At 38.3% G+C, this 23,073-nt stretch overlaps 2 protein-coding genes across 2 annotated transcripts in view; both read left to right on the top strand.

Annotated features, from left to right (window-relative positions):
- The window catches only part of LOC141301158 (E3 ubiquitin-protein ligase MYCBP2), a 134,989-nt gene extending 123,281 nt beyond the window's left edge, over positions 1 to 11,708 (top strand). Inside the window, exons 74-83 of the mRNA XM_073831398.1 lie at positions 89 to 190; positions 314 to 442; positions 682 to 814; positions 3,794 to 3,897; positions 4,008 to 4,196; positions 4,296 to 4,403; positions 4,765 to 4,974; positions 5,343 to 5,450; positions 10,593 to 10,758; positions 10,896 to 11,708. Of these exons, the coding sequence (XP_073687499.1) occupies positions 89 to 190; positions 314 to 442; positions 682 to 814; positions 3,794 to 3,897; positions 4,008 to 4,196; positions 4,296 to 4,403; positions 4,765 to 4,974; positions 5,343 to 5,450; positions 10,593 to 10,758; positions 10,896 to 11,011 (1,365 nt within the window). The 3' untranslated portion in view covers positions 11,012 to 11,708. The remainder of the gene's footprint in view (positions 1 to 88; positions 191 to 313; positions 443 to 681; positions 815 to 3,793; positions 3,898 to 4,007; positions 4,197 to 4,295; positions 4,404 to 4,764; positions 4,975 to 5,342; positions 5,451 to 10,592; positions 10,759 to 10,895) is intronic.
- A 4,594-nt stretch (positions 11,709 to 16,302) lies between these two features.
- Positions 16,303 to 17,410, top strand: fbxl3b (F-box and leucine-rich repeat protein 3b). The gene is made up of 2 exons (XM_073831585.1): positions 16,303 to 16,582; positions 17,011 to 17,410. Exons 1-2 carry the CDS (start codon positions 16,563 to 16,565, stop codon positions 17,408 to 17,410), a joined length of 420 nt encoding a protein of 139 aa, XP_073687686.1. The 5' UTR covers positions 16,303 to 16,562.
- The last annotated feature ends 5,663 nt before the right edge of the window (positions 17,411 to 23,073 follow it).

Genomic DNA, 23,073 nt, shown 5'->3' with positions numbered 1-23,073 from the left:
TATCACTTAATTACTTCTAGGGCTCCCACAGTCATGGAAAACTGGAAATGTGTACAAACTTGTTTTAAAATGCACTTCCTCTCTTCAGCTGTGGCTTGCGTTGGCCTCTCTTTGCGTGCTGGATCAGGACCACGTGGACCGGCTGTCTTCAGGTCGCTGGATGGGCAAGGACGGGCAGCAGAAGCAGATGGTACGGCACATTGGGTCTAATAGGCCTCTAGGGTGCAATAAAGCACAATCAGTGCAATAGTACATTAAGTCCTTCTGGTGAGAATGAGCTCTTTACCTCTTCACCCTAATGTTTAATTCGCAGCCCATGTGTGATAACCATGATGATGGGGAGACAGCAGCCATTATTCTGTGTAATGCTTGTGGGAACCTGTGCACCGACTGCGACCGCTTTCTCCATCTCCACCGCCGCACACGATCTCACCAGAGACAGGTGAACCTGAATGCCCACATATCTAATCATCATTGTATGATTAGGTTCTGATTAGTAATATGCATTGCTAAGAACTTATTTTGGACAACTTTAAAGGCGATTTTCTCAATATTTAGATTTTTTCAAACAACCATACATCAATGGAAAGCTTATTTATTCAGCTTTCAGTGATGTATAACACCACTGAAACAGATAGCAACATTTTAGGTGTTTCGTAACCCGTTCCATGTTGTGTGCAGGTCTTTAAGGAGGAAGAAGAGGCCATCAAGGTGGACCTACATGAAGGCTGTGGTAGAACCAAACTCTTTTGGCTCATGGCATTGGCCGATTCAAAGACCATGAAGGCCATGGTGGAGTTCCGTGAGCACACAGGTGACTTCCTCATCCTGTAATGATGTTTAATAGTGTAGAGAGAAGATGGGTCATGGTGAGGAGAAGAAACGGCACCCAATCATTGTCAATATATACACTGTAGTGTCCCTTTTATTATTATGGCTTAATGTAATGTAAATGATGTCTCTTACTGAAATATGTAGTGGAAAACCCATGGAAGACTTGTTTATTAAATCCACATTTTTAACTATGGGGGGCGCCATTATTTCGGTGATGTGTAATGGTTGCACTCTGTGAGCTACTGGCGCTACATGTTGCTATTTTTACCACAACACAATTCTGAATACACAACTTGGAATATAAAATACTGATACGATGCCACATTGTGCGGCTTTTGGTTGTAATTTTAAGTTGAAGGGCAACGAGAAGCGATGTAAGTCTTCTTTACTTTTCCTAGCAATAAGAAGAGGATAAAAGAATAGGAAGATGCCTGTGGACAAACAAAACTTCCTAAAGACCAGTGTCTTTGTTTGTCTGATGCCTTTGAGGCTTTTAGTAGACCACAGCTACTGAAAGAGCTTACAAATGGCAGAGACAAGGAACGCTAGATGCCATCCTGACAGGATGTAAACATGCTGACGCTTGTCATGATGCCACAGGCACTGAAGGAGTTTCTCAGCATGGATTTCAATCGATATCCAGGGGAGTTTAGACTCCTTGTGGGGAAAAGTTGATGGTATGGCGTTTGGTTTAAGCCTACGCTTGTATACGTCGCCACCTGTAAGTTCTTTCAGTAAATGGTCATCAGATCAGTATTTTATTTTCAGAATTGTGTTGAGGTCAAAATATCAACAGGTAGCGCCAGTAGTTCACCGAGTGCAACCATTTCACGTCATCGAAATAATGGTGCCCCCCCTTGTCCAACATATGTATAAAACAATGTTTTCATTAGTTTAAAAAAAAAACATAATTCACGTTATATTAAGTCATACAAGTCCTAATACCCGGGGTTAGTCAGAGCAGTTATGCCTGTTGGATACAAAATTAAATATTATACAAAATTAGCTGTGAGTAATGTACAACCTCTTATTGTAGATTCTTGAAGTGCCTTGTGAAAGTATTTATACCCCTTCATTTTTTCACATTTTGTCATGCTGCTGCTTTGTTAAACTGCTTTAAATTACTTTTCTTTTCACATCAGTCTACACTCCTTATACATTAATGGCAACGCAAAAAACAGGTTCTTTGCAAATTTATTAAAAATAAAAAACTTAATTCCATTGCATAAGATCTGAGACCATTTAAATTTAGTTTAGGGGAATTTATATTGTTTGTAGATGTGGAGTCGAGTGGAGTTAAACGTGTGGCAAATTCAATTGAATGGGTATGATTTGGAAAGGCAGACACATCTCAATAAAAGGTTTAAAAGCTGAAAGTGCATATCAGAGCAAAAATCAAGCCCTGTGGTAAAAAAAAAAAAAAAAAAAAAAAAACGCCTGTAGAGCTCAGAAACAGGATTGCATTAAGTTCAGAAAAAAAATCTGCTGCTTTAAAGGTTCACAGAAGCATGTAGTCTCCATTACCCTTAATGGAAGAAGTTTGATACAACCAGGACTGGTCAGAGCTGGACTCCTGGCCACATTGAGCGATTGATGAAGGACCATGGTTAGACTGTTGACCAAGAACCTGATGGTCAGGTCTAGTTCCATGATCATATATGCAGATGGGACAAACTTACTGAAGGACAAACATCACTGCAACATTTCACCGGTCTGGGCTTTATGGCGGTGTGGCAAGACTCAATCCTCTCCTCAGTGGAGACACATGAAAACACTCTTGGAAAAAGCACCTAAAAGACACTCAGACTGTGAGAAACAAGATTATCTGGTCTGATGGACCTCAATTCCAAACATCATGTTTGAAGTAAACCAGGCACTCCTCACCACCTGTAGAGTACCATCACAAAAGTAAAGTGTGGTGAAAGCAGCCTTGTGCTGTGGGGCAGTTTTTCAGTGCAGGGACCGAGGGACTCTTCAGAGAAGAAGAAAATATTGAGATAGCCTTAATGAAAACCCAGTCCAGAGCATTTAGAACCTCAGACTGGGCAGAAGGTTCACCTTCCAACAGGGCAATAAACCTAAGCACACAGCAAGAGGGGCTTATAGACAACTCTGAATGTTGCTGAGTGGCCCAGACCGAGCCTGGGCTTGAACCTAATCAAACATTTCTGGAGAAACCTGAAAATGTCTGCCAGCCCCAATCCAAAGTGACAGATGAGATGAGGAGAAGAATGGCAGATAATTGCCAAATGTTGATGTGCAAAGCTTTTCACATCATACCCAAAAAGGCTGTAAAGGTGCTTCAGCTAAGTACTGAGTTAAGGGTATGAGTACTTATGCAGTGTACTTATTTCAAATTTATGAAGTTTTTTAAGAATTCTGTTTTTGCTTTGTCATTATGATGCATGGAGTGTAGATTGATGTGGGGAAAAAAGTAATTTAGAACAGTTTAACATATGGCAGCAACATAACAAAATATGAAAAAAGAAGGGCTAGAATACTTTTGCAAGACTTTCAATTTTTGGAGTGTTTTCTTCACATCAAGTGGTGTTATTATTATTTATTGGTATATTTATTATCAATCCTACATGGTCAACTAAACCTACCTCTGAGATTGTAAATACATCTGCAGGTCACTACAGTGTCTACAGAAGCACTGAACCCATCATAAGCCTGGAACAGAATATTCTGAAATAATTGTTAAATGTTAGGTAACAGATAGATTAAAAAAAACAGAGCAATTCACAACAGGGATGCTTTTGCCCCCACTATTTAAATATCTGTGGCAGTTTTGTTACTTTTGGTGGTATTTGTGCCCTGAGGCTTGGCATAATTTCTGACTACTAACCGCTAGGCCACAGCTGTGACATGTCCTATTTTCAGTATTCTTCTTTTTGACTATTGGCTTTTATTTTGTTGCTCCTTATAGCTTAAATGGCATCATTGTACTGTTTTTCAGGTAAACCTGCTTCCAGCAGTTCAGACGTCTGCCGTTTCTGTGGCACCAGGAATGGCACAGAGCTGTCTGCAGTAGGAAGTGTATGTTCTGACCAAGACTGTCAGGTATTCACTCAAAATGTCACTTTTTGCTTTTATACTTTTATGTACAGGTAAATGTTTACTGGAATTCAGTCGTCTCATAAACGTACTGGTGTATTTTAAATACTGTATAGGAATATGCAAAACTGGCCTGCAGTAAGACTCATCCGTGCGGTCACCCATGTGGAGGGGTCAAAAATGAAGAGCTGTGTCTTCCCTGTTTACATGGCTGTGACAAAACCGCAGCCTGTCTGAAACAGGACGCTGATGATATGTGCATGATTTGCTTTACTGAGGCTCTGTCTGCTGCCCCAGCAATCCAGGTATGGCAAAATATTGACACTGTGTGAGATGGCATAAAGATGATATAGAATTACATACAGGAGGTTAATGTGTCATTATGTGTGCTGGTTTATTTGCAGCTGGACTGCAGTCATGTGTTCCATCTTCAGTGCACAAGAAGGGTTCTGGAGAACCGCTGGCTTGGGCCCAGGATAACCTTCGGGTTCATGTCTTGTCCTATTTGCAAGGTAAATAAGCTAGCTTGGACTTGCTTTGAGTTTAAGGTCAGGATGAATAATTAATCAGAATAAAATCAAAATCACACTATTGCTTAGACTGATTATTTAATCACAAAGATTGCAGTTGAATTAATTAGACGTATATTCTGCATCAGAGTGTTAATTTACACTTGACTAGCTCAGTGTTTTCAGAGTTTCAGGGCAGCTTCAGTCACAGAAAATAAACAAATTTATTTGGGAATGCAAGATGCACCAACCCAATCTTCCCAAACTGAGAAGTGGTTGTTGTCAACAAAAGAGAAGCTACATGGGCTCCACCAAATAAAAGCTTGGTGCCTGCCATTTGATGTGTGTCTTTGTTTCTTTTTAGAACAAAATAAACCACTCTGTCCTGAAAGACCTGCTGGACCCCATCAAAGAGCTGTATGAGGATGTGAGAAGAAAGGCTTTAATGAGACTGGAGTATGAAGGACTACACAAGAGTGAAGCCATTACAATGTCCGGAGCTCGATTCTACAATAACCCAGCTGGATTTGCCATGAACAGATATGCTTACTACGTCTGCTTCAAGTGCAAAAAGGTTTGATCAAGTGTTTTTTGTTTCATGTTGTGTTCACAAACCTTCAGTGGAACACAGAAGCAGTGGTTTTAAACTATCTTCCTTTTATATTATGGCTGAGGAACCTTTCAGAAAGAGAACAATTGGATTTAAGTGAATAAGCCCTTTAAAGATGTCTCTGTTTACTATGAATAGAATGGAAAAACATGCTTGACAAAAAAGATTAAACGCAGCTCACTCCTGTAGTGGAAGAGCTATTTGCTGGGCATGTCGGCATGAAATGAGATTAAGAAGAACAAGCGTATCGTAATCGGTTCAGATGACATACTGCCATAATGAAGCCATTTCTGCAGCTGTTGTGCTAACAGTGTGACTTCTGACTCATCCAGGCCTATTTTGGGGGAGAAGCTCGCTGTGATGCTGAAGCTGGACAAGGCGACGATTATGATCCCCGTGAGCTCATCTGTGGCGCCTGCTCGGATGTGTCCAGGGCACAGGTCAGTGGGACAATAGACACATTTCATGTGTTTGCATGTTTGTTTATGATTCTGTTTTTAAAAAGGACATCAGATGCAAAATTCACTTTTTCAATGTCTTAGTAATGTGTGGACACTATGATTGCGTTTTAGTGCCACATTTAAAAATAAAATAAATCCAAGATCACAAGATTAAAGTCAAAATATGATGAGATTAAAGTCAAAATATGTCTCGAGTATAAAGTCGAAATGTCTCGAGTATAAAGCCGAAGTGTCTCGAGAATAAAGTCGAGATGTCTCGAGAATAAAGTCGAGATGTCTCGAGAATAATGCCGAGATGTCTTGAGAATAAAGTCGAGATGTCTCGAGTATAATGCCGAGATGTCTCGAGAATAAAGTCGAGATGTCTCGAGAACAGGGTCCGAAATTAACACTCGCCACTCGCCAAATGCGAGCAAATTCTCTGTCTGGCGAGTTAAATTTAAAGCGCCATCCGCCACATGGCGAGTAAATCTTTTCACCAGTAGGCTAATGTTAATCAGTATCAGTCTCACGGATCTCTGTGATGCTCCCCCGATCGGGCCAGTCCTGCCTTGTCACTTAAGTTTAATTTGCCGTGCGCAAATACAGTCTAATGGTGCGTTCACACCGAAAGCCAAGCGAATATGCGCAACGCGTCACTCGCTGTAGTTTTTCCCGTCACTAGCGCGAATAACAAGAAGGCGCGATCAATCATGGCAGAGATAAATACGATCGCTGCTTTGTACCTGTTGTGTAAGTCCTAAATACACCAGAAAGCCAAATGCCGACGTGTCTGGGTTCACAGCACAGTAATGTATCACAGATATATCTCAAGAATTCTTCTATAAACAAAGTGTAGAGAGAGTGTAAATAAGAGATTGATCTTGCGGTACGGAGAGCGTCGTTGATTATAATAGAGCTTTGTGATATCGGAAACTAAGATGAGTGACAGCTTTTAATATTTTTTATGGGAGTTTGTAAATGAGATATTGATTTAATACAGCAGTTAAATAAACAAGAAGTTATTATTAAGTGACTTACATTGTCTGACAATAACACTATGGCTGATTTTTCCGTCGTCAAAATTATTCTGGACCAAGTCACACTGCTGTGTTTGATTGTAGATGTGCAACGGCTCTGCGCGTCTCCATTCAAACACAGCGGTGTTTCTTTTAAAAGTGAACATGTGTTTTTAAACGAATCTAGTGAAATGATTCAATTTCCCATTCATAAAGAGAGTCACTTGCTTTATTCTTGAATGAACCATGCATTCAAACGAATCAAATGAATATGATTCAGTGATCAATTTCAGTTTCGTGCCGCCACCTGCTGGCATATATATTTTAGTTATTGAAATCTTACAATACTACTTTAATTCTTTAAATTATCAATTGTATTTAAAGAAAAGTTATGCTGAATAAAAAAGTGTATGTATAGTTATATTTGGCTTTTGACACATTTAAAATATGTGGCTAAGAAATAAATATTAACTTTTTTTTTCTTTTTGGTGGGGCCAGTAAAAATTTTGGCAGGGCAAGTAAAAATCTGAACCACTGGCCCAATCGGGCCAGTAGAAAAATTCCTTAGCGTTGAACCCTGCTGTGGCACAAAGACTGCGTCAGAAGCAGGAGGCCAGATTTCATGGACAAAGAAAACAAGTAGTCTGACTAGATCAGATAGTTCATTAAAAACATTTCCAAGTTAAAATAAAAAATCTAAAATGACCAAAAAGTTGTTTATCTTATTGATGTTTTAATTGTCACTCCTCTCTGTCCGGAGCACACATAATATACAGAATAACGTGCTTTGGATATATCTGTGTTAAATCGTTCAGAATTTTGGCAGGTAAAAAATAAGCTTGGCCGGTGGATTTTTTTATCCACCGGCCAACTTGGCCGGTGTGTCAAAAACTTAATTTCGGTCCCTGCTCGAGAATAAAGTCGAAGTGTCTCGAGAATAAAGTCGAGATGTCTCGAGTATAATGCCGAGATGTCTCGAGAATAATGTCGCGATGTCTCGAGAATAAAGTCGCGATGTCTCGAGAATAAAGTCGAGATGTCTCGAGTATAATGCCGAGATGTCTCGAGTATAATGCAGAGATGTCTCGAGAATAAAGTCGAAGTGTCTCGAGAATAAAGTCGAAGTGTCTCGAGAATAAAGTCGAAGTGTCTCGAGAATAAAGTCGAAGTGTCTCGAGAATAAAGTCGAAGTGTCTCGAGTATAATGCCGAGATGTCTCGAGAATAAAGTCGAAGTGTCTCGAGAATAAAGTCGAGATGTCTCGAGAATAATGCCGAGATGTCTCGAGAATAATGCCGAAGTGTCTCGAGAATGAAGTCGAGATGTCTGGAGAATAAAGCCGTGATGTCTCGAGAATAAACCTTTATAATTTTGACTTTATTCTCGAAAAATTTACACTTTATTCTCAGTTTATTCTTGTAATTTCAACATTATTCTCAAAATATTGCAATTTAAATATCATAATTTTAGTTTAAAATGTTGTCGTAGGACACAACTACCCTCACAATCCCCATAAAACCTAATCAGTGTCAATTATCAAGCCGTTAAGATTTTCCGAGCAGTATGACATCATATTGCTCAAGCCCTGCCCACGATTGCTGACGGACTGTCCCGTATTAGCATATTTCCGCCCTCAGCCAGTTGTACGCTCTTTGCCATTTTCTCCCTCACCATTTTGTCTTAAATTTCTCCCTATATCAATGCCACTGAGGACGCAGTGGATTAGTTTAGTTTTTGATGGTAACTCCACCTAATACACAAAAAAAGGAGAGAGGGGCGGGGTGAGCAGTAGCTTATCATTTAAAGAGTCCCCAATGTCCCCTTTAACACAATAGACTGCTGCAAAAGAAGGTCCGTATACCCAGAAAACAGTTCTGTTGTCATTTAACCAAACGTCAGTGAGCTTTTGGTTAAATGCCTAAAATAAGATTTGTGGTTAAAGATATTTTCAAGTTTTATTCTACACCATAAAACACATCAGTAATACCCCACACACAATTTTTTTTAAGCTTTTATGTTTTTTTTGTTGTTGTTGTTGTTTTTTAAAAAGGCTGTTTCTAATAAGTGACTAAATTGAAGTCCAAATGTTGTCAGGGGACGTTAAACATCAGACTGAATAGAAAAATTCTACTCTACAGACTTGTGTTGATACTCGTGCTTCTGACTGAAAGACTGAAAGCTTATTGTTTATAGCCTAACTTTAGCTTTGTCCCTCTGGTGATTGCCTTTAGAAGTTCATTTGTGAAGATTGTTGTGTAAGAATCAGACTTTTGTTTACTTGTTTACTGCAGTAATTCAAAAGCCAGTGGAAAGAACCTATTGACTTTTGTTGAGAAAACCAGGGCGATGCAAACTTCTGTGTTGGCATAGAAAAAAGTGCTCTATTATACTTCAGCCAGTGATTGTTCCACATTAACATTTGTGAGGTCTGCGCATCCTAATGATTTAGTTTGACAAATTTAAATATTTACTTGGGAGATGAGTGTGATACAATGGCTCAGTCATGGCTGCATTATCAGCCGGTCTGTTTTCAATCAGCTTAATGGTTTTTCAAGTTCATGGGTGAATCTCATGAAACCGTTCGAGCACGGTGTATTTCACAATGTATTTCACATCTACACTACCAGTCAAAAGTTTTTGAATAGTAAGATTTTGAATGTTTTTTTTTTAAAGAAGTCTCTTTAAAGTACAGCAAAAACAGTAACATTTTAAAATATTTTTACTATTTAAAACGACTATTTCTATTTGAATATATTTTAAAAAGTAATTTATTCCTGATTTCAAAGCTGAATTTTTGCATCATTACTCCAGTCACATGATCCTTCAGAAATCATTCTCATATTCTGATTTGCTGTTCATAAAACATTTATTATTATGTTAAAAGCAGCGGAGTATAATTTTTTTTAGGTTTCTTTGATGAATAGAACGTTCAGCAGAGGATCTTTCTGTTCATCAAAGAATTCTGAAAAATAGAAGTACTTGGATGTTTTAAACATTGATGATGATAATAATAATAATGTTTCTTGAACAGCAAATTAGAATGGTTTCTGAAGGATAATGTGACACTGAAGACTGGAGTAATGATGCTAAAAATTTAGCTTTGATCACAGGAATAAATTACATTTTAAAATCTATTCAAATAGAAAAGAGTTATTTTAAATACTAGTAATATTTCAAAGAGACTTCTTTAAAAAAAATCTTACTGTTCAAAAACTTTTGACTGGTAGTGTAAGTAAAAAATTTTACTTAAATTATTTAAAAAAATATTAAAAATGAAAAAAAAAAAGCTTTGGTCACAGGAATGAATATTTAAGTGAAATTATTTAAAATCTATTCAAATATAAAACAGTTCTTTTAAATACTAGAAATATTTAAAATAAATGCAGGCTTGGTGAGCAAAAGTGACTTCTTTAAAAAAAAAACTTACTGTTCAAAAACTTTTGACTGGTAGTGTAAGTAAATAATTTTACTTAAAAAAATAATTTAAAAAATATTAAAAATTTAGAAAAAGCTTTGGTCACAGGAATAAATAACTTTTTAAAATATATTCAAATAGAAAACGTTAAAATTTTGAAATATTTCTAGTATTTAAAATAACTCTTTCATATAAATGCAGGCTTGGTGAGCAGAAGAGACTTCTTTAAAAAAACAAATCTTACGGTTCAAAAACTTTTGACTGGTAGTGTAAGTAAATAATTTCACTTAAAAATCAATTTAAAAATATTGCAAATTTTTGGTCACAGGAATAATTTAAAATTTAAATATATTCAAATAGAAAACAGTAATTTTAAATACTAAAAATATTTCATAATTGTACTGTTTTTGCTGTACTTTGGATCAAATAAATGCAGGCTTGGTGAGCAAAGACTTCTTTAGAAAACAAATCTTACTGTTCAAAAACATCTAACTGGTAGAGTGGGTAAATTTGATTTAAAAATATATATATATGTAAAAAAAAAAAAAATGTTTACCCATTAAATTTCATCCCTAATGCTTTTTGCATTATAAAAGTGATTTTTCAAAAAAGTGATGGCAAGTCGCAGCAAAACAGAGAAAGTGAAATGTTTTCAAGGAATGTGCTCATTTGGAATGAGTTTGTTTGGTTCTCTTTCTTCTGTTGCAGATGTGCTCTAAACACGGGACAGATTTCCTGGAGTATAAATGTCGTTACTGTTGTTCTGTGGCGGTGTTCTTCTGTTTTGGGACGACGCATTTCTGCAACGCCTGTCATGACGATTTCCAGAGGATGACCAGCGTCCCCAAAGAAGAGCTGCCTCATTGTCCTGCTGGTACAACACTTCATACAATTTCATACAAGTCTCTCCACCATTTTCAGTCTGTCTAAAACTCACGTATCATCCACCCTCATTGAATTATAAGCTGTTATTGAACTTCCTAAGCCAACTTCTTCATTTTTCCCTCACAGGACCAAAAGGAAAACAGTTAGAAGGCAGCGAGTGTCCCCTGCATGTGGTTCATCCTCCCACCGGAGAGGAGTTCGCTCTGGGCTGCGGCGTGTGTAGAAATGCCCATACCTTCTAATCGCCAGGGTCCCGTAATGATCTCTATATATATTATTCACCCTCCTGTGGCGGCCGACTCCCTCTTCAGCACAGCCTGAGAGCAGATACACCGGACGTCCCATTCTGAGGGGGCTGTGACGGGCCGCTGTGCTCCAGGGTGCATCCTCCCCCTCTCTTTAGACGCTGAAGAATGAAAAAAGAACAAACAAAAAAATTCCGTTGTGACGTGTTTGCATGCAGCCGTTGTAACCCTGCGGCTTGTATAAACGTTGCACACCTCCTGACCACTGAAGTGTAACAATGTATGGAGGATTTTGGAATCGGAGACCATGCGGACGGGCCATGATTTCAGCTTCTCGAATACAAATTTAAGATTCTATTGTTGTATGTAAACTGACTTTGTTTTGGTAATCCTGTACAGTATTCCTTCACTCTGGAGTGCATCATGGTGTGACGGCTAAAGATTCAAAAGCTATAAGAGGACTTTAGAATGTGACGCTGGAGGAAAATAGTGTACGATTTATCTAATCTTGTATATAATGACAGTAACCCTTCATATGTGTATTCCGACGTTGCTACTCTCTACACTTCAGTTTCGTTTGATATTCTGGGTTATGTTTTGAGCCAGAACTTTTAATGAAGTGCAATACTGGGTGTGCCTCCTCGCAGATGTAAACATATGGAATGTATGTCAATAAAGCCACTGTACATTTTTCTACAGTGATACACACGCTGTTGTGTTTTCCCCCCCGGCAAGTGCGATATCATTTCTGTAGTCGGAGCGTTATCCAGGGGCTTGTTGTCTGCGGTGTCTGCCCCTTTGTCTCACTGATGTGGTATAAAAACCCTTCTTTCTGTCATTTAAAAAAAACAAAAAAAACAAAGGTGAGTATGTTCTGCTTTTGTATTGTAGGAATACGACTCCTTGGGGCCAGTCTTCACACCAAATCAAAGGAATGTGAGGCAAAACAAGAGATATATTAGAAATTGTGGCTATTTAGTGGTTGTTTTGGAGGCATATAGGAAGGAAAGTTTGGGGTGGGGGGTGTGATAAACAGCTGCTGTAAAAGACAAAAAATTGCAACTTGTGAATCTGCTTTGTATTATTATTATCTGTGGATGGAGCTGAATGGTGATAATAAACCGGGTTCTCTGTTCAGCAAGGTACATTAAAAAAGGAGTGTCTTGTGCTTTTCTTTCGTTTCTCGTTCATTCCTGAATCATGCGAGCTCGAAAATTAAAGTGGAGACAAGAGGTAAAAAAGCAGAGACGCTTGCCAGACGCTGGCAAGCCGCTTTAGATGGGCAGAGGTTTTTAATACAGTCCGTCTAAACATGTTTAATTCCTGGAGTACCAGTATTTGCAAGGCAACTTAAGGTTTATTTGGGTACATTTAAATTTCGCTTTCGTTTATGCATAAATGCCGCGTCAGAGGCGTCTTATCGTTGTCACGTCAGTTTTCCCTCTGTTTGTGTGAGTGTTTTTTTAGAGAAAACCAATCATAATCCAGAATGTGAGAAAGCCAGCCAGTTGGAATTCATACGCAAATATCACAACATCCTCAACGTCCCTTGTTTTGAATGCAAGTAGTGCAAGCTAATTATTAAACGGACTATGGCAAGCCGCATTAACATTTAACCTATGAACCGTGCTAGTATCTGTTTTCATGCTACTAGTACTTATTTTTTTAGTATGTTTTCCATTACGTACTAGTACTTATTCATTAGCTATTAATGCTTATTTTTTAGGTACTAGTACCTTTTTAAATGATACTAGTTCGTATTAGATACTAGTACCTATTAAATAGACACTAATACTTCTTTATTAGATACTAGAACTTATTCATTAGATCATTAATACCATGTATGGGGTAAAAGGCCCCCCTTGCCACCTCACAAATTTATAAGACTTTTAAACAACCAAGTAAACAACTTGTATGATTTATTTTCACACTAAATCCGTGGCTCCAAAAATGTTCAATACAAACATATTTTTTTTTTTCTGCAATCATACATTTTGGGCACAATGAAAAAGCAATTTTTTTCTAAGGTGTGCCTTTAGCCCCATTGTACCGTACTAAAAAGAAAAGGTGCTAACTTTTAAAAACAATAAGTACTAGTACTTAATGGAAAGGAAAAAAAAAACTACTAGTAGCCAGAGTTGTGGACTCGAGTTACATGACTCGGACTCGAGTCCTAAATTTGATGGCTCGAGACTTGACTTGGACTTCAACCCTGTGACTCAGCAACTCGTTTATGGCCTACCTCCAAAAAAATATATAGGCTTGTTACTGAAGTGTATGATCACACTGATATAATTATGAATGAATAGTCTATATAAGAACTTAAAAGTAAAATAGAGCTATAAGAAAACTCATCCAATTCGTCTTTTAAGCCAATTCACTGTTTTTTTATTTTTATCTAACATTTGAATACATTATAACTATTGTTATAAAAGTTCTGTATCAACGCATCAAGTACCATAAATGTTTTGTAAATACTGTAAATAATACCCAACAATCATGTCAGTAAACCTATATGTCTATTTCAGTATGTTGTGAATTTTTCTTTCAGAGACCAGGGGGGTGTTCCATAAAACAAGTTTACCAAATAAGCCAGGCTTATTTCAGTTAGTCTGACTTATTGTCACTTGATTTGGCTCAAAATAAGTCAGACTAACTGAAATAAGCCTGACTTATTTGGTAAACTTGTTTTATGGAACACCCCCCAGGAGACGTTTTGGATATCTTGAAGCATAAGTTTCTCTTTATTGAGATCCTAGCTGCTCATCGCTGCAGTCATCAAAATTCGTCTGACTAAGGCATATACATTACAGTTTATATACCTTTCCAGGGGGAGGATTACATAGAGGTGGAGACAATATAAACAAAGCATGCAAATGCAATACAGGAATCAACCCATTACCAGAGTTCCCCCAGCCCTGATCTCATTATCATAACAGTGTCATTCAAAGGCATAGGTGCTAATCCAATCAGTCTGACAGTATTGCCTATACCTTCACATTATCATAGAGACAAAGGCAAGCTGTACCTTGAGTTTAAAATTCACACTTAACTTGCAAAACCTGTTCAGGAACTGCAAGAGAACAGGAGCTGGTAGGAAGCTCTGGCTACAAACTTTGCTTGAGAGAGTAATTTGTCTGATGTCCTCATATTTACCATAAATGTTAAATACAATGTAGGATCAACAAATCTTTAACAGATTCTTAAATTTGTAATCCTTCAAGTAGGTGGTGATAAATGAACATCTAATATTACGAATTAGCAAGTTATTAAATATTTTTCTTTAAAATAACTGAATCCTGTACAAATGAAACAGTGGATGTAAAATAAATTATTCATTCACTTAGGCCTATATTTGTTCACAAACATTGATTAATTCCTCAATGAAACAGCACTAATTATTATATCTTTTATAATGCCTACTATAGACTAATCAGAATCAGAAAGAGCTTTATTGCCAAGTGTGTTCACACACACAAGGAATTTGTCTTGGTGTTAGGAGCTTCCAGTACAGAAAGTACAAACATAGTGCAGACACACATAAAGTTAAGGTAATAAAAAAACACTAATATTAAAAAAAGAATATACAATAAATTATAAATAACAGTGGTAATAAAAATATACAGAAGAAAGAAGAAAAAAGATGTCCATAGACAGAACTTTGATTGTCCAGGGGCCTCATTTATAAAGACTTGCGTAGAAACCATCCTTGATTTTATCTAAGAACTTTTCTGATTTGATCGTAAGAGCGATTCAGAGAAAACGAACGTACCACGAAATCCATGCGTACGCCAGTCATTCGGTTATAAATCACAAATGATCGTGGAATTGTGTGCAGCTGAATGTTCCGCCGTAAGAAACGCCCCTGCTTAATTAATTAACATATAAAATGAGCTCATTCCTAAAGCAAAAACTCTGACAATGGCAAGTAAAAAGGAGCGGAAGAAATCAAATTATAGTGAGGCTGAACTATCTGCAATACCAGGCATTACCACAAGGAAACGGTCGTACGCCAAGCTGGAATCTGACGTGGAGATAAGTACTTTTCCACGTCAAAGACGGTTTTTATAAATCTGTACTTTGACGTGGATTTGATCGTACAAACACTCTAAGATCAAATCAGTGCGTAAGAAAGTTTTATAAATGAGGCCCCAGTAGTTCGTCTCTGGTAAAACTGACACTAAGAGAATGGCTAAACACAGAACAAACAAACAAAAACAGTAAAAGAATTGGAGAGCTCCACACCACGGCAGCCATCTTGATAGTTAACATGAAACTCAACACACACATCAGTATTAATGATAGTTAGACACTGGCAAAAGCTCATAAATGGGCATGGAGGAGGCACTCTATAGCACCACCTTTTGACAAAAGTTGGGGGCTTAGTTTTGCCTACAGTCACCAAACTTGGTACGTATATTGGTCTCACCAAGCCGGACAACTTTCTAATTTACATTGATTAGCTATAATAAACAGGAAGTTGGCTATTTTTAAATTTACTGTAGTAATTAATACAGAGACACTAATTTGGGCAAAAAGCATTAATGACTTGTTTAGGTCTTGAAGCTTGAAGTTGAGGACTTGCAACTTGACTTGGACTTGTATGTCTTGACTCTGGACTTGAATGCAAAGACTCGAGACTTACTTGTGACTTGCAAAACAATGACTTGGTCCCACCTCTGCCAGTAGCACTAAAATAAATACTAGTACGGTTCATAGATAAAATGTTAAAACGGCTTGCCATAATCGGTCTTGTATAATGTTTGCAAAATAAATAGATGAATATGCATACATAAATAAAAACAGACAGCACACCTAACTTCGAAACGATCCACAAAATAAGTCTAAAACGGCGCATTTAAACGCATTTTAAAAGCACAACAACAGCATCGGTCTACTGACGTTACTTAAGTTTCATTATTACATTGTTAACAAATAGACGACGTTACTGTCACGTGGTCCATGTTACCTTTCTCCCCGTTTTTAAGGCTTGACCATTCACTCTCGTCTGTCACTACAGGGTTTGTTTTTAGCGAATGCTTGGACTACTTTTTATTAGTATGCCCCTCGCGTACTAATAATCAGAATGACATATTAAAAGCGTATACTAATTAATGTATAAAGGCGAAGAAACAACTGAACACAGCTCTATGAAGGCTCCAGCTTGCTGAGCCGCCGCGCGCCCCCTGGAGGAAGCGTCCAATCACAGACCAGCAGGCAGCCGCCCAGTGCTACTCACGCTCATCTGACTCGACAACAACAACATCGCCATTTTCAGCGCTGGGAGGAGGGAGGCGGGGACGCTAAAATCTCCCGCGGTACAGAGCGGAGCAAGAAGTAGGTCAACCAGCAATATCGCCGAGACGTACGCACTCAGACTGCGGAGAAAACAACATACAACGGCACAAATTTACCCTCATCCGTCTCCAATGCGTGTGCTCTGCGGCGCTCTGATGTGTTCAGGTTCCGGTCCGGGTTGACATTCAGACGAGTTAACAGGATTTTGCTTATTTTTTCACTGTTTGCGAGCGAGCTGAACGGAGACAACATGAGTAACACGCAAAACAGGTAATTTGGGGATTTGCGGAATCGCAGTACGGATGTTGTTGGCTTAATCTAACTAAATCGCCGTCTGTGTGACTAAATAAATGTGTGCAATGTGCTTATTAGGTTAATAAAGTGTTTATCCATGGATAATATCGAATCTATAACAGTTCAGTTGCGCATATTAATTTAAATGATTGATTCTTTTTCAGGCTGAGTTTAACCTAACTTCAAACACGATTTGAGCAAAACGGGAATTCATTTGTTATTGCATTAAAGCAGTTTAACTTGTTTCCAGGAGAGTTCAAAGCTATTTAAATCTATTAAATGTGTAAAATGAACTCGTTTTATAATGCAAGCTGTGTTCAGACATGCCCTGCATGTTTACATCTGCCACTGTATGTGTGTGTTTGCACTAGGCCTGTTTATACTACACTTCTTATGCTCCACAGTTCTCTCAGGCCCCCAAGAATGAAAAGGAGGTTGAGCAGAGAGCGTGAGGACAGCACCTCGTCTTGCGAGGGGCAGACAGACTTCTTCAAGAGAGTCAAACAGCCTGAGGACTCTGGAGATCTGCTGTCCAACTGGGCTCGACTACCACAGGAGATCCTGCTCCACATCTTTCAGTACCTGCCGCTCCTTGATCGCGCCTTCGCCTCGCAGGTTTGCCGTGGCTGGAATCAGGCGTTTCATATGCCCGAGCTGTGGAGGTGCTTTGAGTTCGAGCTTAACCAGCCTGCCAGCTCGTACCTGAAGGCCACGCATCCTGACCTAATAAAGCAAATCATAAAGAGGCACTCCAATCATTTACAGTACGTCAGCTTCAAGGTGAGAGGCTCACAAGGAAGTTGACAGTTAGCAGCTGGCTTCGCATTACAGATCACAAATCATGCTGACCTTAAAGAAATAGTTCACCAAGAAATGAAATTTCTGTTGTTACAAACCTGTGTGACTTCCTTTTATTCTGCACAATAGTGAGATTTTGAAGAATGTTGGTTACCAAACAGTTTTGGTTCCCATTGACTTCCATTGTAGTTTTTCAGTTCAACTGAAACATTCTTGGAAAATGTCTTATGTTCAGCATAGTCATAAAGGCTTAAAACAACATGATTTGCTTAGCTTAGTAGTACGTAAATTTACATTTTGGGGTAAAATATTGCTTTAAAAACGTGAACTCTCACATTATTTACTTGTTCCAAACCAGTCAAAAGTTTTTTAAAGAAGTCTCTTCTGCTCACCAAGCCTGCATTTATTTGATCCTAAATACAGCAAAAGCAGTAATATTGTGAAATATTTTTACTGTTTCAAATAACTGCTTTCTATTAGAATATATTTTTAAAATGTAATTTATTCCTGTGATCAAAGCTACATTTTCAGCATCATTACTCCAGTCTTCAGTGCCACATGATCCTTCAGAAACATTCTAATATGCTGATTTGCTGTTCAAGAAACATTTTGTATTGTTATCAATATTTAAAGCAACTGAGTACATTTTCTCAGGATTCTTTGATGAATAGAAGGATCCAAATACTTTTATTTTGCAAGGATGCTTTACATTTGATCAAAAGTGATGATGAAGGCATTTATAATGTTACAGAAGTTTCTGTTTCAGTTAAATGCTGTTCTTCTGAACTTTCTATTCATCCTGACACCTTTCAGAAACCTGAAAAAATTTTGCTCAGTTTAATAATATTTATTAAAAAAAAATTAGCAGCAAATCAAAATATTATGATGATTTCTGAAGGATCATGTGACAGGAGTAAGGATGCTTAAAATTCAGCTTTGAAATCACCACAATAAATTACATAAAAATCAAAAAATGTCTAGAAAACTGTTATTTTAAATAGTAAAAATATTTCAGAGTTTGACTGTTTTTGCTGTGATCAAATACATTTCGGTTTGGTGAGCAGAAGAGACATCTTTAAAAAAACATTAAAAATCATACTGTTCAAAAACTTTTGACTGGTAGTGTATAAGCCGTTTGCTCATCTTCAAAATACAAATGAAGATAATTTTAACGAAACTTGAGAAATCGATGTCTCTTATATCCATAGAAGTGCACACAACTAACATTTTGTAGCCTCAAAAAGTTCATAAAGACATTGTAAAAGTAAACCATATAAATCGAGTGATTTAAACCAAGCCTTCTAAAGAGACTCAATCACTTTATACGACAAACAGATTTAATTTAGGCTTTTATTTACATATAAAAACTGATCAACGAACATACGTAGAGCTTATCTAGATGACATACTTGTTAGATGCAGTGAATATGATAAATATACAGACATAAATTAATCCACTCAATAGTTTAGTATGGATTACTTTTACTATGTATTCAACTTTTTTTGAAGCCATAAATGGACTTTCAGTGGAGGGACAGAAATCTTCATCAGAAATGTATTTGTTTCAAAGAACGAAAATCTTGTGGGTTAATGATGAGTAAAAATCATGAGTAAATGACAGAATTGTCATGGCATTAAAATTGCATTTCATTGCATTATAAGTTTACCTAATGAAAAAAAAAAAGATAGATATGTTGTGGATATATAGATTAAAGGGAAAGTTCTGTCATGAATTACTCGCCCTCATGTTGTTCCAAACCCATAAGACGAAAATTAAGATATTTTTGATGAAATCTGACCGCTTTCTGCCCTTCCATAGACCGCAACACAACTAACACGTTCAAGGCCCAGAAAGGTAGTAGGGACATTGATAAAATAGTCCATGTGACATCAGTGGTTCAACCGTAATTTTATGAGCTACGAGAATACTTTTTGTGCACAAAGAAAACAAAAATAATTAAAGCTGCAAGCAGCGATGAACGGGCCCTCGCACACGGGCTCACCGCCGACCGGTGGCTTTAGGAACACAGCAAACGGTGGGCAGTATGCTTTTAATACAGTAAATGTAGGAAAAATAGATCAAAGTCACTTAAATGTGCCAAATTACCTGCTGCCAGCTGGTGGCGCTATGCATATAACTGATTATTGGCATGTAGATGTGTTCAGGCCACCACTTTCATCAATCATATGAAGTTTGGTGCAGATTGACCTTGGTATGTTTGAGTTAGTGAAAGATATGATATATCCTGCTGCCAACAGGTGGCACTATGATAATATCTGAATATTGGCCTTTAGGTGTCTTCAGGCCAGGACTCTTACCAAACCAGTGAAGTTTGAGGCAGATCGGACATTTTATGGCTGAGTTATAACAACTTATATGTCTATGGCGAAACATCAAACTTTGTCATGCCGCCACAGACACGCCCTTTAACGAAAACTCAAGATCTTCACAATTTAACATCTCTAAGGCCTCTAGATCAGAATGGCCAAATATAATGTTGACATCATTAAATCTCTAGGAGGAGTTTGATACAAGTCATTTCCTGTTGCCAACAGGTGGCGCTGTGATTATAATAGAATATTGGCCTTCAGATGTGTTCAGGCCAGGACTCTTATCGAATATGTGAAGTTTGAGGCAAATCGGACATTTTATGGCTGAGTTATAACAAGTTTTATATCCATGGCGAGACCTCGAAATTTGTCAGGCCGCCACGGACACGCCCTTTACCGAAAACTCAAGATCTTCACAATTTAACATCGCTACGGCCTTTATATTAGACTGACCAATTTTGGTGTTGATCTGAATAAATCTCTAGGAGGAGTTGGTTGTAGAGTACAGCATGACACTTCCTGTTGCCTGCAGGTGGCGCTATGACTATAACTGAATATGGGCATCTAGATGTCTTCAGGTCAGGAGTGTTATCACACATGTGAAGTTTGGGACAGATAGGACATTGTATGCCTGAGTTATAGCAACTTCCTTTTTCATGGCGAAACATCGAAATTTGCGAGGCCGCCACGGACACGCCCTCCGATGAAAACTCTAGATCTTCACAATTTAACGTCACAAAGGGCTTTAGACTAGACTCTGCAAATTTGGCGTTGATCCGAATAAATCTGTAGGAGGAGTTCGTTCAAGTACGACACCTGAAAAAGGCAAAAATGACACAAATTTTGCTGAGAATATTAATATTAACCGACTTCCTGTTGGGTTCCGGATTTTGTTCCAAGAGGCTTTTTTGTAGGTATTGGTGAGTTACATGTGTGTACCGATTTCGGTGCATGTACGTGAATCACAGCTGAAAGCGCACACCGCTGAACGTCTAAAGGTGGCGCTGTCGAGCCATTTTGCCACACCCACTTCTGAAACCCAAATCAGACGTAAATTTTCGCCAGGTTTGATGTGTGTGCAAAGTTTTGTGAGTTTTCGGGAATGTTTAGGTCCTCTAAAATGCGATTCACTTTGGAGAAGAAGAATAATAATAATAATTAAAGCTGCAAGCAGCGATGAACGGGCCCTCGCACACGGGCTCACCGCCGACCGGTGGCTTTAGGAACACAGCAAACGGTGGGCAGTATGCTTTTAATACAGTAAATGTAGGAAAAATAGATCAAAGTCACTTAAATGTGCCAAATTACCTGCTGCCAGCTGGTGGCGCTATGCATATAACTGATTATTGGCATGTAGATGTGTTCAGGCCACCACTTTCATCAATCATATGAAGTTTGGTGCAGATTGACCTTGGTATGTTTGAGTTAGTGAAAGATATGATTTATCCTGCTGCCAACAGGTGGCGCTATGATAATATCTGAATATTGGCCTTTAGGTGTCTTCAGGCCAGGACTCTTACCAAACCAGTGAAGTTTGAGGCAGATCGGATATTTTATGGCTGAGTTATAACAACTTATACAGTATGTCTATGGCGAAACATCAAACTTTGTCATAACGCCACAGACACGCCCTTTAACGAAAACTCAAGATCTTCACAATTTAACATCTCTAAGGCGTCTAGATCAGAATGGCCAAATATAATGTTGACATCATTAAATCTCTAGGAGGAGTTTGATACAAGTCATTTCCTGTTGCCAACAGGTGGCGCTGTGATTATAATAGAATATTGGCCTTCAGATGTGTTCAGGCCAGGACTCTTATCGAATATGTGAAGTTTGAGGCAAATCGGACATTTTATGGCTGAGTTATAACAAGTTTTATATCCATGGCGAGACCTCGAAATTTGTCAGGCCGCCACGGACACGCCCTTTACCGAAAACTCAAGATCTTCACAATTTAACATCGCTACGGCCTTTATATTAGACTGACCGATTTTGGTGTTGATCTGAAGAAATCTCTAGGAGGAGTTGGTTGTAGAGTACAGCATGACACTTCCTGTTGCCTGCAGGTGGCGCTATGACTATAACTGAATATGGGCATCTAGATGTCTTCAGGTCAGGAGTGTTATCACACATGTGAAGTTTGGGACAGATAGGACATTGTATGCCTGAGTTATAGCAACTTCCTTTTTCATGGCGAAACATCGAAATTTGCGAGGCCGCCACGGACACGCCCTCCGATGAAAACTCTAGATCTTCACAATTTAACGTCACAAAGGGCTTTAGACTAGACTCTGCAAATTTGGCGTTGATCCGAATAAATCTGTAGGAGGAGTTCGTTCAAGTACGACACCTGAAAAAGGCAAAAATGACACAAATTTTGCTGAGAATATTAATATTAACCGACTTCCTGTTGGGTTCCGGATTTTGTTCCAAGAGGCTTTTTTGTAGGTATTGGTGAGTTACATGTGTGTACCGATTTCGGTGCATGTACGTGAATCACAGCTGAAAGCGCACACCGCTGAACATCTAAAGGTGGCGCTGTCGAGCCATTTTGCCACACCCACTTCTGAAACCCAAATCAGACGTAAATTTTCGCCAGGTTTGATGTGTGTGCAAAGTTTTGTGAGTTTTCGGGAATGTTTAGGTCCTCTAAAATGCGATTCACTTTGGAGAAGAAGAAGAATAATAATAATTAAAGCTGCAAGCAGCGATGAACGGGCCCTCGCACCCGGGCTCACCGCCGACCGGTGGCTTTAGGAACACAGCAAATGGTGGGTAGTATGCTTTTAATACAGTAAAAATAGGAGAAATATGTCAAAGTCACTTAAATGTGCCAAATTCACTGCTGCCAGCTGGTGGCGCTATGCCTATAACTGATTATTGGCATGTAGATGTGTTCAGGCTGGCACTTTTATCAAACATATGAAGTTTAGTGCAGATTGACCTTGGTATGTTTGAGTTAGTGAAAGAAATGATATATCCTGCTGCCAACAGGTGGCGCTATGATAATATCTGAATATTGGCCTTTAGGTGTCTTCAGGCCAGGACTCTTACCAAACCTGTGAAGTTTGAGGCAGATCGGACATTTTATGGCTTAGATATAACAACTTCTATGTCCATGGCGAAACATCAAACTTTGTCACGCCGCCACAGACACGCCCTTTAACGAAAACTCAAGATCTTCACAATTTAACATCTCTAAGATCTCTAGATCAGACTGACCAAATATAATGTTGATATCATTAAATATCTAGGAGGAGTTTGATACAAGTCATTTCCTGTTGCCAACAGGTGGCGCTGTGATTATAATAGAATATTGGCCTTCAGATGTGTTCA

The sequence above is a fragment of the Garra rufa genome, chromosome 25 (assembly GCF_049309525.1).
Source record: "Garra rufa chromosome 25, GarRuf1.0, whole genome shotgun sequence".
Classification (NCBI taxonomy): Eukaryota; Metazoa; Chordata; class Actinopteri; order Cypriniformes; family Cyprinidae; genus Garra; species Garra rufa.
The sequence above is the reverse complement of the archived record's forward strand: the minus strand, read 5'-3'. Positions and strand labels throughout refer to the sequence as shown.